The 14,404-nt window shown below is 32.5% G+C and overlaps 1 protein-coding gene across 1 annotated transcript; it reads left to right on the forward strand.

The window, feature by feature from the left end:
* Window positions 1-4,492: 4,492 nt before the first annotated feature.
* LOC145799725 (uncharacterized) lies at window positions 4,493-7,071 on the forward strand. Its single transcript, XM_082889357.1, has 4 exons — window positions 4,493-4,873; window positions 5,733-5,840; window positions 6,502-6,636; window positions 6,727-7,071. Exons 1-4 carry the CDS (start codon window positions 4,493-4,495, stop codon window positions 7,069-7,071), a joined length of 969 nt encoding a protein of 322 aa, XP_082745483.1.
* The last annotated feature ends 7,333 nt before the right edge of the window (window positions 7,072-14,404 follow it).

Below are 14,404 nucleotides of genomic sequence, written 5' to 3' on the forward strand. Positions count from 1 at the left end.
GGATGAAGGAGTCAATGTAAGAACAAGAATATATGATACGTGTTAATTGCCCTCCACCTTTCAAAACTAAAGGTACGAATTAATTTCGAGAAAGAATTTTTTTTTTTTAGGGGGTTAGGTTGTGAGAACCCACATTTAATTATTCTAAAAAAAATATTATAATTTTGCATCATAAGACGTGAATAATAAATTAATTTAATCTAAAGTCTACTTAAAATATATATTAATGTATAAGTTAGTTTTAAACCAATCCAATTCAATCACTAACAAAAACATTGTTAGGAATAATAATTTTGTGGGTATTCAATATTTATTGTTTATAAAATTGGGCAAATTACAAACACCCCCTCGAGGTTTAGTAAAAATACAGATTCCCCCCTGAGGTTTGAGAAATTACAAATTACCCCGTGAGGGTCAAATTTTCATGACAAATTAGGGGAAATTAGGGGGAATTTATATGAAAATAAAAACCTCATGAGGCAATTTGTTATGGAAATATAAACCTCAGGGGGGTGGGATGTAATTTCTCAAATCTCAGGGGGGAATCTATATTTTCACCAAACCTCGAGGGGGTGTTTGTAATTTGCCCTTAAGAAACCCATACAAATAAATAAATAAATAAAAATGAAATTCGGTGGAAGTGTAGGTGATTAATCACCCAACACTTATATGCATGCATGTAATAGTAAGGAGATAGGCTCATTATATATCTTGGAAGGACTTATGTAATAACCTAGACCCGTAATAAGCTCCTAATCTATGATTAAGAATGTTAATTAAGTTTTTAGCATGAGATTATGTATTAATTGTGCATTTTGTATTTGTTTTGCATTACTATCTATTAGCCATTCGTAGGAAAATCTGTTTAGAAATCTGCTTTGTTATGTTAATTAAAGGCCATATCGGCATCCGAACATGAAATTGACTGAGTCAATGTGTTCATTTGAATTTTTAGAATATTATGGGAAGTTTAATTAGAATCCGGCTCGGAATCAAATAATTAGAATAAATTAATTACTTAGTTGAATTACCTTAGCTCTATTCACAACTAATTAGCCTAAGCTAATTGGGCCTATATAATGCCAATATACCTCCTAGAACACAATCTCATCACCATTTTGAGCTAACAAATGTGTAGAAGAAGGGAAAGATCAAGGAATTTGCAACATAGAGTTCAATTGAGGAGATTAGGTAAGAATTTAACTCATAAACTATGTATTTAAGACATCAAATATGGGAAGTTCAAGTGAAATAAGAGACTAGCATGATAAATAAGTTAAGAATGAAGAATTTTAGATCATCATAAGCTTGCATGCATAATTCATGAAGTTTGAGCTTGAATTCCACCTCATATCTCACATGCATGGAGTTATTTTTGTTAAATTTTGAGAAATCAACATGATTTTGTACAAAACATCTCATTTGTTCATAATTCAAAGAGTTTGAACCCAAAACATTAAATGCAGTTGCTATACATTAAGTTTGAGGTTTGGTTTTGAAGAATTGTCTAGCTTTTGGGCCTTGATTTTGTGAATTTACTTTCATGTCATGTTCATTACAAGTTTTCAAGTATTTCTTCAAGTTTTTGGCCCAAATGAACAAGATTGAAGTGTCGAGCATTCGCTCGAGTAATGGAAGTGCCGCTCAAGCATACATTTCAAGCTCCCAGTAATTTTGCAGACAATTGCACGACGGCTCAAGCGACTAATTGTGAGCTATGCAAGCATCATTTTTTCTTAGTACTTGGCTTGAGCAACTATCGAGCGTGAAAATTGAGCATTTAGTACTTTTGCAGACTTTGCAGACCGCTCGAGTGAACTACCCTATTTTCAAAAAATTTACAAGTGTTTTCAAAATGCATAATTGCATCCTCATTCCATCTTAGGCACTCTTAAGTCATGGTTTAGGCCATATTATGAGGATTTGAATTAGGAACACTAAGAAAGAAATGTAATAAGTTAAGTGTTTTCAGAGTGTGTGTTTCAATATGTATTTGTCACATGTTTGTGTGTAGGTCACGCGCCATTATCCAACTGATATGTCTAAGTTATCTATTCAGCTTCTAGAGCTATCTGTGAGTAAAAACTCTGTAAAGCTATGTTTGACTATAAGCATTTTCGTAATGAAATGATATGATAAGCTTTGTTTTCTGGAATGATATTTTCTGTATAGATGAGTGATTATCTTATTTCTAGAATATATCGTGGCATCCTTAGCATCATGTGATATGTTATATGTTACCTGGTACCAGGGCTTCGAGTGGGTTTCATTCATGGAACTGATTACGCTTAATGCACTATATGATCTGCAAGTGAGTCTTTATGACCATTTCACGTGCATAAGGGTATTAATGACCATCTCATGTGTACATGGGTCTTTATGACCAATCTGATCTATTAGCGCTAATGGATGTACCACGTAGAACTGTTTATAAGTCTGAATAAGTATATGAATCTGTTTCTGATCTGATTTGATCTGAATTTTAATTTCTGAATCTGTTATGGACGTCATTCATAAAACATTTACTCTATTGTTATTCATTGGCTCCAGCTCATTATTTATATTATGTATGCAGATGACCAGGTGCGCAACCAAGCTTGAGACTTTTGGTCTGGATCAATTATGTCAGCCAACCATTGTGCCTCATGAGGAGGTTCCCGATAAATGGTTGTGGTCAAATTTGTGAACTAGTCTAAAGTCTTTGCTTTCTTTTGTTTTGGATTGGACAACTTTTTGTATGATGGAGTAGGGCTAAATCCCCTTTTGATTATTTTTATTGATGACGCAAGTTGACATCATAATATACATATATAAAATTTTAAAATTTTTCTGTCTCATAGAAGTCTGCACAGCTCTATGGACTATTATATTTTTATATTTGCTTTCGCTAGCCTCTTAATTTTGCTAATCAATTTCTGAGGCCTTCGGTAATCTTAGGATTATTGGCCTATTATGATAATAAACCAATAGGTGTGGGTTTGGGTTGTAAAAGAGTGGTATCGGAGCATGAATTATATTGCAAACACGAGTCCATGAACTATAGGATGTGGTAGAAAAGAATTAGGGACATTACATTAGCATGTGTGAGTGTGTGTATAATTATATGATAGATCCGAAATAATATGAATTGAAATGAAACTGAACACTATGAAATGAAATTGAACATTGTGACACCTGTAAAATAACTATTTGGTTATGTTTATTATTGCTCTGTGTACCTATAGTAAATGGAAAGAACAAGAAGTGATGATATGACTGAGTTTTGATGCCCGAATGGAAAGAATGTTAAAAGCTTTAACTGAGTCCATGAGACAACAACAGAGACAATAACTATCTCTTCTGCCTTCTCTAGTGCAAGTGGAACCAGTAAACCATGACATTATTGGGTTGACTCAGAAGTTGAACAAGATGAAACCTCCGACCTTTTTGGGTGGTATTGAGCCACTGAAAGCTGAAACGTGGATGCTAGAAATTGAAAAATTATTTGAAGTGTTTCCATATTCTGAATCTCAGAAGGTTTTGCTGGCAACCTAGACTCTAAAGGAGGAATCTAGGCATTGGTGGATGTTAATCTGAGATAATAATGGGGCTATGACATGGAATCAATTCAAAGAGATTTTTTATGAAAAATGTTTCTTTCAATGCTTTAGAGATTTTAAGGTCTCCGAATTTGAACGGTTGAAACAAGGCAACATGTTAGTAGCAAAGTATGAAGCCAAATTTACTGAATTAGCTCGGTTTGCTCCACATATGGTAGACACGGACTACAAAAAGGCCAAGAAATTCGAAAGAGGCCTTAATCTGGATGTGTTTGATCGAGTTGGTGTCTTAAAACTAACCAAGTATATGGATGTCTTGGATAGAGCTCTTATGACTAAGACCAATGTAGCAGCCATGAAACAAACTAAAGCTCCAACAAATAAATGGAGAGGTAAAAGAACTGGGTTTAATTTCAGAAATGGGTGGTCACTCTCAAAGAAGCAAAATACAGGATCGTCGAGTAGTTCAAGTCAAAGTAGTAGAACTGCACCTACTTGCTTTGAATATGGAAGGAAACACAAGGGCATTTACTACTGGTCAACAGGTGCTTGCTTTCGATGTGGCAAGGCTGGCCACATGATAAAAGACTATTCTCTCCTGTCCCAAAATCCCAACCATCCCGCGGCAAGTTTGGCAGGGTTTGCCACCAAGAACGAATGTGAGAACTAATGTTGGAAAGGAAAATTTGAGGCAGGGTAGAGTTTTTTCACTTGTGCCTGGGGACATCTAGAATACTAAATCAGTGGTGTCAGGTATTATCCCTATCTATACTCAGAATGCTTATGTCTTAATAGATTATGCATCTACTCACTCATTTGTGTCGCCTGTTTTCTCCCGAAAATTGACTAAACCTCTAGAGCCTATGAAATATCTATTGTCTGTATCTACACAATCTGGGGGTTCTATGTTATGTTCATATATATATATATATATATATCATGCATGTGATGCTATGATTGGAGAAGTACTTCTATATGTTGATTTGCTGCCGTTGGATATAGATCATTTTGATTGCATATTGGGTATGGATTGGTTGACAAAGTACCATGCGGCCATTGATTGTGTTTCTAAGTCTGTGATGTTTCGACCACTGGAGTTACCTAAATTTGTATTTGCCGGGAATGGTGTAGTTCCTCCCCCGTATTTGATCTTTGCTATGAAAGCAAACAAACTGCTTAAGAAGGGATATAGGAGTTATTTGTGTTGTGTTTTGACTGTACCAACTGATAATGTTAATGTGGAACCTATCCCTATAGTCAAAGAATTTCTTGACATGTTTCCTATTGAATTACCTGGAGATTTGACAGATAGGGAAATTGAATTTACTATTAAAGTAGTACTTTGAACACAACCGATTTCTAAGACCCCAAACAGAATGTCAACCTCTGAATTGAAAGTATTGAAAATTCAACTTCACAAAATGTTAGACAAGAAGTTTATCCGACCGAGTACTTCACCTTGGAGTGCTCCAGTTTTATTTGTTAAAAAAAAATACGAAACTTTGAGGTTGTGTATAGACTATCGGGAATTGAATAAAGTGACCATGAAAAACAAATACCCACTAACCCGAATAGATGATTTGTTTGACCAACTTCATGGAGCCCAAGTATTTTCAAAGATAGATCTTAGATTCGGGTACCACTAATTAAAAGTTAAAGCAGAGGACATTGAGAAACAACCTTTCGAACTAGATATGGACACTATGAGTTTTTGGTAATGCAGTTTGGGGTAACTAATGCACCCGCCGCCTTCATGGACCTAATGAATAGGGTTTTCAAACAATTTCTTGATGAGTTTGTTGTTGTGTTTATTGATGATATTTTGATTTACTCTTAAAGCATGGAAGAACATGAAAATCATTTGAGAATTGTGCTACAGACTTTGAGAGAAACGAAATTGTATGCAAAACTATCTAAATGTGAATTATGGCTTAACATTGTGACTTTTTTGGGACATGTGATCAACAAAGATGGCATATCTATTGACCTGTAGAAAATTGAGGCCATTGTAAATTGGCCAAGACCAACTACAGTGATAGAAGTTAGAATTTTTTTGGGGCTTGTTGGTTATTACTGCAGATTTGTGAAAGATTTCTCAAAACTTGCCTTGCCACTCACTCAGTTGACCCAGAAAGGTACACTATTTGACTGGAATCATCAAAGAGAATCAGCTTTTCATGAATTGAAAACCAGATTAGTGACTATACTAATTCTAACTTGCCCACCGATTTAGATGGGTTTCAAATTTACAGTGATGCTTCTTACAAAGGCTTCGGGTATGTATTAATGCAAAATGGATGGGTAATTGCTTATGTTTCTTGACAACTCCGACCACATGAGAAAAATTATCTGACCCATGACCTGGAACTTGTAGTCGTGGTGTTTGCTTTGACAATCTGGCATTATTATCTATATGGTTCAAGCTGTGAAACGTACATAGACCACAAAAGTTTAAAAAAAAAATTCACCTAAAAAGAACTGAGCATGAGACAAAGAAGGTGGCTAGAACTGATAAAAGATTATGACCTGCAAATTTTATATCATCCGGGAAAGGCAAATACTATACCAGATGCTTTGAGCAGGAAATCTATGGGCAATTTGGAATGTTTGCTCACTAGATAGAAAGAACTATTGTATGATTTGGAAAGAAATGAAATTAAAATCATTTTACGTGAACAGAGTGGAATCTTAGCTGCTATTTCTGCCCAACCAGCAATCATTGAAGAGGTGAAAAAAAATGGCTAGAAGACGAAATCCTGAAAAAGGTTGTTGATGAGATTGAATCAAAACCGAGGCCGGGATTTTTATTTGAAAACAATGTATTGAAATTTCAAGGTAGACTTTGTGTACCAGATTGTTCAGAACTGAGAAAGCGTGTTATAATAGATGCCCACAATTCCAAATTTGCTATGCATCCAGAAATACAAAGATGTACAAAGATTTGAAACAAAATTTCTGGTAGCTTGGAATAAAGAAAAGCATTGTTGATTTTGTAGCCGAGTTTGTGTACAACAACAGTTATAATTCGAGTATCGGTATGGCTTTTTATGGAGCTCTTTATGGAAGAAAATGCCGATCACTAATTTGTTGGGCCGAAGTAAGTGATAGGCCACTATTGGGACCCGAACTTGTGCAAGAAATGATTGAGAAAGTGAAACTGATTCAGCAATGATCGAAAACTGCACAGAGTCATCGGAAAAGTTATGCCGGTGTAATCAGAAAAGCTATAGAATATGAAGTGGGTGATAACGTGTTCATTAAAGTGACTCCAGTGAAGGGTCATACACCGTTTGAAGTCAAGGGTAAGTTGTCACCGCTGTACATTGTTCCGTATGAAATCATTGAAAAAATCAATCAGGTGACGTATCAAGTAGCCTTATCTCCAGTTATGGAAAATATGCATAATTTCTTTCATGTTTCGATGCTTAGGGACTATTTGCAGGATCCGTTACATGTAATTGAGCCGATACATGTACTTTTGAAAGATGACTTCATTTATGAAGAACGACCAATACAGGTTGTGAATCACTGAATCAAATGATTAAGAAATAAAGAAATCCCATTGGTAAAAGTTGATTGGCAACAACATGGAGGGACATATGCAACTTAGGAAACTGAGGAAGATATGATGAGAAGATATCCAAACTTGTTTCCATTAGACCCCATATTTGTCCAAAATGAAGGTACTTAAAGTTTGGAGGACCAAACCTTTAAGGGGGGAAGACTGTAATAACCCCGACTCGTAATTAGCTCCTAATCTATGATTAAGAATGTTAATTAAGTTTTAAGCATGAGATTATGGATTAATGGTGCATTTTGTATGTGTTTTGCATTACTATCTGTTAGTCGTCTGTAGGAAAATCTATGTAGAAATCTGCTTTGTTCTGTTAATTAAAGGCCATATCGGCATCCGAACATGAAATTGACTACGTCAATGTGTTAATTTGAATTTTTAGAATATTATAGAATTCGGCTCGGAATCAAATAATTAGAATAAATTAATTAGTTAGTTGAATTACCTTAGCTTTGATCACAATTAATTAGCCTAAGATAATTGAGCCTATATAAGGCCAATATACCTTCAAGAACACAATCCTATCACCATTTTCAGCTCAAAAATGTGTAGAAGAAGGGAGAGTGAGGGAGAGAGTTCAATTCAAGAGAGAAATATGGAGATTGACGGGAAAGATCAAGGAATTTGCCACATAGAGTTCAATTGAGGAGATTAGGCAAGAATTTAACTCATAAACTATATATTTAAGACATCAAATGTAAGAAATTCAAGTGAAGTAAGAGACTAGCATGAGAAATAAGTTAACAATGAAGAATTTGAGATTATCATAAGCTTGCATCGATAATTCATGAAGTTTGAGTTTCAATTCCACCTCATATCTCACAAGCATGGAGTTATTTGTGTTAAATTTTGAGAAATCAACATGATTTTGGGCAAAACATCTTATTTGTTCATGATTCAAAGAGTTTGAACTCAAAACATTGCATGCATGTGTTATACATTAAGTCTGAGGTTTGGTTTTGAAGAATTGTCTTGCTTTTGGGCCTTGATTTTGTGAATTGGTTTTCATGTCATGTTTTATTACAAGTTTTCAAGTATTTCTTCAAGTTTTTGGCCTAAATAAACAAGATTGAAGATCTGAAAATTGAGTTTTCAACCTTAAAGAGCAATCTGGAAATTCCAGAATTCGGACAGTTCATTTGAGCGATGGAAGTGTCGCTCGAGCGTATAGTTCAAGCTCTCAGTAGTTTTGCAGACAATTGCACGATGGCTCAAGCGACCGATTTTGTGCTCGAGCGAGCATCCGTTTTCTCAGTACTTGGCTTGAGCGACTGTTGAGCATGAAAATCGAGCATCTAATACTTTTGCAAACTTTGCAGACCGCTAAAGAGAACAAAGTTACGCTTGAGTGAATTTCCCTATTCTCTGAAATTTTACAAGTGTTTTCAAAATGCATAATTGCATCCTCATTCCATGTTAGGCGCTCCTAAGTCATGGTTTAGGCCATATTATGAGGATATGAATTAAGAACACTAAAAAGGAAATGAAATAAGTTAAGTGTTTTCGGAGTGTTTGTTTCAATATGTATTTGTCATGTGTTTGTGTGTAGGTCACATGCCATTATCTGACTGATCTGTCTAAGTTATCTATTTAGCTTTTGGAGTTATCTGTGAGTAATAACTCTGTAAAGTTATGTTTGACCATAAGTATTTTAGGAATGAAATGATATGATAAGCTCTGTTTTCTGAAATAATATTTTTTGTATAGATGAATGATTGTCCTATTTCTGAAATGAATCGTGGCATTCTTAGCATCATGTGATATGTTATATGTTACCTGGTGCCAGGGTTTCAAGTGGGTTCCATTCATGGAACTGGTTATGCATAATCCACTATATGATTTGTAAGTGGGTCTTTAGACCATCTCATATGTATTAGGGTCTTTATGACCATCTCATGTGTATATGGGTCTTTATGACCAAGCTGATCTGTTAACGCTAATGAATGTACTACATATGATTGTTTGCAAGTCTGAATAAGTATATGAATCTGTTTCTAATCTGATCTAATCTGAATTCTGATTTATGAATCTGTTATGGACATCATTCATAAAACATTTACTCTGTTGTTATTCACTGGACTTCAGCTCATTATTTATATTATGTATGTAGGTGACCAGGCACGCGACCAAGCTTGAGACTTCTGGTCTGGATCAGTTCTGTCAGCTAGCCACTGTGCCTTACGAGGAGGTTCTCGATAAATGGTTGTGGTCAAATTTGTGAACCAGTCTGAAGTCTTTGATTTCTTTTGTTTTGGTTTGGACAACTTTTTGTATGATGTAGCAGGGCTAAATCCCCTATTGATTATTTGTACTGATGACGCAAGTTGACATCATAATATATATATATAAAGTTTTGAAATTTGTTTGTCTCATATTAGCCTGCACAGCTCTATGGACTATTATATTTTTGATATTTGCTTCCGTTAGCCCCTTAATTTTCTAATTAGTTTCTATGGCCTTTGGTAATCTTAGGATTACTGGCTGGTTATGAGACTAAACCCATAGAGACGGGTTTGGGTCGTGACAACTTATTAAAATGATGAGAGAGAGAGAGAGAGAGAGAGAGAGAGAGAGAGAGAATGCCTCAATCAGATGATGAACTCCTATATATATATATATGCTTGCATTCTTCTCTGATCGGAGAAAACAAAAATAAAAAAATTATGTGAGCAAGCTAAGTAGGAAGAAAAAGATTAAAAGATCAAGGAAGTTTATAATTTTTCCTACCATTTCATCACCCCATTTCAATCCTACTATTAAGTAAGAAAACCCTCTCAACCCTTTCATTTTTTATTTTTTTTGGTTGAAATTTTCAAATTTGTGTTCATATGATTGTAGATAGAATTTTATTTATAATTGTATGTAAATTTTGTAATTTGTATGTCAAATATTTAAAGGTTAGTAGTAGCCTTAAAATCATGGTGAAATTTTGGAATTAAACTTGCATGTGTAGTTTGTGCCATTGAAGAGATGATTAAAGATTTATTTGATTTGGTTATATGACTCTTAAATCTGCAAGAAACTTGTTCGAATTGTTAGACAAATTTTATACTCAAAATTTTGAGATGATGTCTTCTAGAAAATTGTTAAGAATGATGTCTACTTAATTCAGAAATTTTTGTAACAATTATTCTAGTGTTGTACAAATTTGTATAAAATTTTAATTAAATCTAAAACTGTAGACAGATTTTACTACATGTTTGAAAAATCATTAAAAATCATATATTAAACCAAATCTTTTAATTTATAAATAAAAAATGAAGTTTAAGAAGTCTAACTTCATAATAAATTTTTAGATTATGGAATTGATTATAAATTTAAGTGTGGAATTATTTTAAGAAAATGTGACGAATCTGTGTCATGGAATTTCTTGAAATTTTACAGAATTATTTATAATTTATTTTTGGGAATTTATTTCTGGAAAATGACCATAACATGTTGCTGAATATTCCATGTAATTCCATGAATTTTAGAATTGTATAAATAATTTATTTATAATTTTAATTACGAAAAGGGCAGATTAAGAAAGAACAAAGAGTATTACTTCAATTATTTATTAGGACTAAAAATAAATATTGTGCTAGTCTAATTAATTAAATCATGTAAATTAGTAGTCCATGCATGTGTGTGGTTGTGGTTTACTTTTAAGTATCTAAAATTATCATTTCATACCATGGTTTAATTTACTGTTTATTATAATTTTGTACATTGATTGATTATTGTATACCATATGTGTAATATTTTCTGTTGAGAATTTTAATGAAATGGTATAACACTTATAGTGATTGAAATTTGTAATTATATGTGATTAGTATAAAAACTAACTAAAATGATTAATGGCATGTACCAAATTAACGATTGAGGGTTAATACCGATAGTTCAAGATGAGCCCTGATTTTTGATAATCTTTACATAATTGTGTCGTGAAACCCTAAGATAACACGAGACTTATTTGAACCCTTATCGGTATTTGGTTTTAGGATAAGGGTGGATGTGCGAGTGATACGCAGGGAGATTACGTACTCCTGGCAGACCATTCCCTTAGGGTAGACAACGGATGCCACGGCTTAGGTATATAACTCTGGGTATGGACATCCTTGGTAGTTGCAGTTAATAACACTTGAAGATTTGACCAATGACGGGTTTTTAAATTAACCGTGGCCTTGACTTAGTAGTTTATAAGAAAATCTTTTTGGTGAAATTTTGAGTGTCGCATAAATTATTAAAATTATTTTAATGGTTATTATATTGTTATTCTATTAATTTAGTTATTTTCTCTTAATTGTCATGATTATTAATCTGATTATTTTCTCTTAAAAATAATGGTAGATTTGTTATGTTTTTTTACTGTATTACAAAACTCATAGCATATGTTTTGTTACTCTGGCGTTTTATGTCAGATTTTGACGAGGAAGAAGTGGAAGTTCAAATTAGAGTCGCTGCTAATAAAGAGCCTTGGCTATTTTGAAGCCATGATTTTAGCAAAATAAAAGTTTACTATTTTATGTTTTAATGATTAAGGATGTTATAATGTTGCTTAATGTTGTATTTGGACTTTAAATTTTTTATTTTATTTTATTTAAATTTAGTGTTAAACTTTTGGTTGTGTGAGAATTGAAATTTTCCTATTAACATGTTAAATTTTCAATTTAATAAGTTATTTTGTTATTTAATTTCTTATGATGTTCCAAAAAAAAAAAAAAAAAATCTTTTAGAGTGTCACAATCGGGTTTTATCTCGAGTCGCTATAATTGATTAAATGTGAAAATTTTATGCATGTTGTTGAAACTTGATGTGGGTTTTATTTAGATATATATATATATATATATATTTGTTAGAAGCGAAATAAGGTAATATCTGGCTTATAGAATCAATTAATTAATGGATTTTCAGACTGATTTCTTAAAACATAGATACGTTTGAATTCAACTTGACATAGAATGAGGATTTAAGGGAGGAACTGATAAAAGAGATGATGTAGGAGGAATGCTTTGCTTTCAGTTTACAGAGGCCTTTGAAAAATAAATCTTATCACTAGTTAGAGGGAGAGTGAGAGAGAAATAATGATTGAGAAACAAGGAGAAACAGTGTTGGAGAGATGTCAAGAGTCAAGTTGAAAATTGGAGACAGACATTTTCTTTCCATCAAATTTACGTGGCAACACAGAAACGTGGCATAGGCTGAATGGAGACAGCATTGCAACCGTAGCGGACCGCAACTTTCACAACTACAGCAAAAATGCTCCCTCGATAGATGCATTCGGAAATGTTCAGCTTGTTTGTTTTTATTTTTCAGAAAATGCTTTTCAAAAAATTCTACATTTTTATTTTCTGTATTTTTTTATTTTTATTGAATTTTTTTAATATTTTAAATATTTTTTTTACTTTTTAGAGACACCTAACATAAATACACCTAAAAAGTAAAAAAATTGCAAAAAAAATCTTTTAAAAATTCACTAAATACCAAAAATACAAGAATTCAGTACATTTTTTATATTTTTATGTATTTATTAATTTTTTAAAATATTTTTTATAAATTTTTTATTTTTTAAATATATCTAACTAAGGTGCAACTAAAAAAAGTAAAAAAAAATGTTTAAAATTTAAAAAATATTCACTAAAAACGAAAGAATACGAAAACAAAAAACTCAATTTTCAAAAAACTTAATCCAGAAAACTCAAACCAAACACATTGGTTGTTACCCACGGGTTAAAACTTGAGACCCTCCAACAATCTCTTGAAACTGTTGGAAGGGGCATGGTAATTGGTGATCGAAGAATATGAAGGACATAATGAATGGTGATTTGTAAGGGAGTATGGCTAATTGTTACTTTAGGACTATTGTATAATTTTCCTTGTTAGAAGTATTAAACAAGTAAATAAGTAATTTTCTTATTTTAATAAGGGCATTTGTGAAGAATGAAAATGTGCAAAACACTCATAATTCTTCCACCAAGGATCCTCTAGAGTATTTTTTTCCTAAAGTTTCCTAGAGTGGTGCATTGTGTGGTTGAGATTTAATGTTAAAAAATTGATGTGACTTGTCATTAAATCTCAACCACATAATGCACCACTCTAGGAAACTTTAGGAAAAAAATACTCTAGAGGATCCTTGCTCTAATTCTTCAGCTTTTTTTTCAGTAGTGGTAGATAGATTCCAAAAAAAATAAATAAATAACATATAGATTTTTTTTTTTTTAAAAAAAGAAAAAAAAAAAAGCAAAACAAAAAATCAACAGATAAAGTTCAAAACAATTGAACAGATAATTTTTTTTTTTAACATATAGTCAAAAAAATTTAAATAGATAGATTAAAAGATAAAATTAGAAATAAAATATCCTATAAAATAATAAAAAAGAGTTTTGAGCAAACTATTTCACAAAAAATGGACCTCTTATTAACGATCTAATGCCTTAGACAATTATTAGATTGGACTTTTTAATAATTATTTTTTTTTCTTTTTTTTTTTTCAAAGTAGGGAACTTTTTACTTTTCTAGTTTTGAAAATGGAGTGCCTCAAGTCCTTCATTAGACTAGACAGTCCAGTCCGATCTAATGGGTCAGTTTTTGGGTCTCACTTTGATAACTCAAATCATTTATATTTTAGAATTCCTCAAGTATATTATTCCTGTAAAAAATCAAATTGGTTGAATAATGAAAATTGTGCGTTTGGATCAATTTTGTATGAACTGTTTATTTTCTTACTATTTATTTTTTGATACAAAATTAATCTGAATACGTAATTTTTATTATCCAATTGCCTTTAATTTTTTCAAAAATAATATGTTTAACAGATTTTAAAATATAAATAATTCAATTATCGAAACGGATCTCGAAAATAAATCCAGAAACCCAATAATACCTCTCTAGTTTGATTGGAGACTGGAGGGCCAATTAGTTTTCTAGGCTCTGCTCCAAAAAAATAAAAAAAAAAAATAATAATAATCCTAGGCTTTATCCCGAAAACAATACATTCATTTTTGGCACGCACGCCTAGGCTAACTGAACCATTTTTCTGAATTTAACCTGATTCCATTAATGAATATGTAGGCAACTTTTATGCCCGATCAAACTTTTATTTTCTTTTAAAATTACAAAATGGTTTTAAGCTTTAACATTTAACAATAATATTTGGCCTGAACTCATGGCGTTATGGCAATTTAGTAAGATTATGGGACATAAATTCTGAGATCTCAAGTTTAACATTTTTCAGAATCAATTTCTAAGGATTTGATGCAGTTCTTAGGATAAGTGCTGGACGGACTATATCTAGGAGTTGGCTATGTGGTTG

This window comes from Camellia sinensis, chromosome 9, assembly GCF_055761805.1.
Source record: "Camellia sinensis isolate YWXY chromosome 9, ASM5576180v1, whole genome shotgun sequence".
Lineage (NCBI taxonomy): Eukaryota > Viridiplantae > Streptophyta > Magnoliopsida > Ericales > Theaceae > Camellia > Camellia sinensis.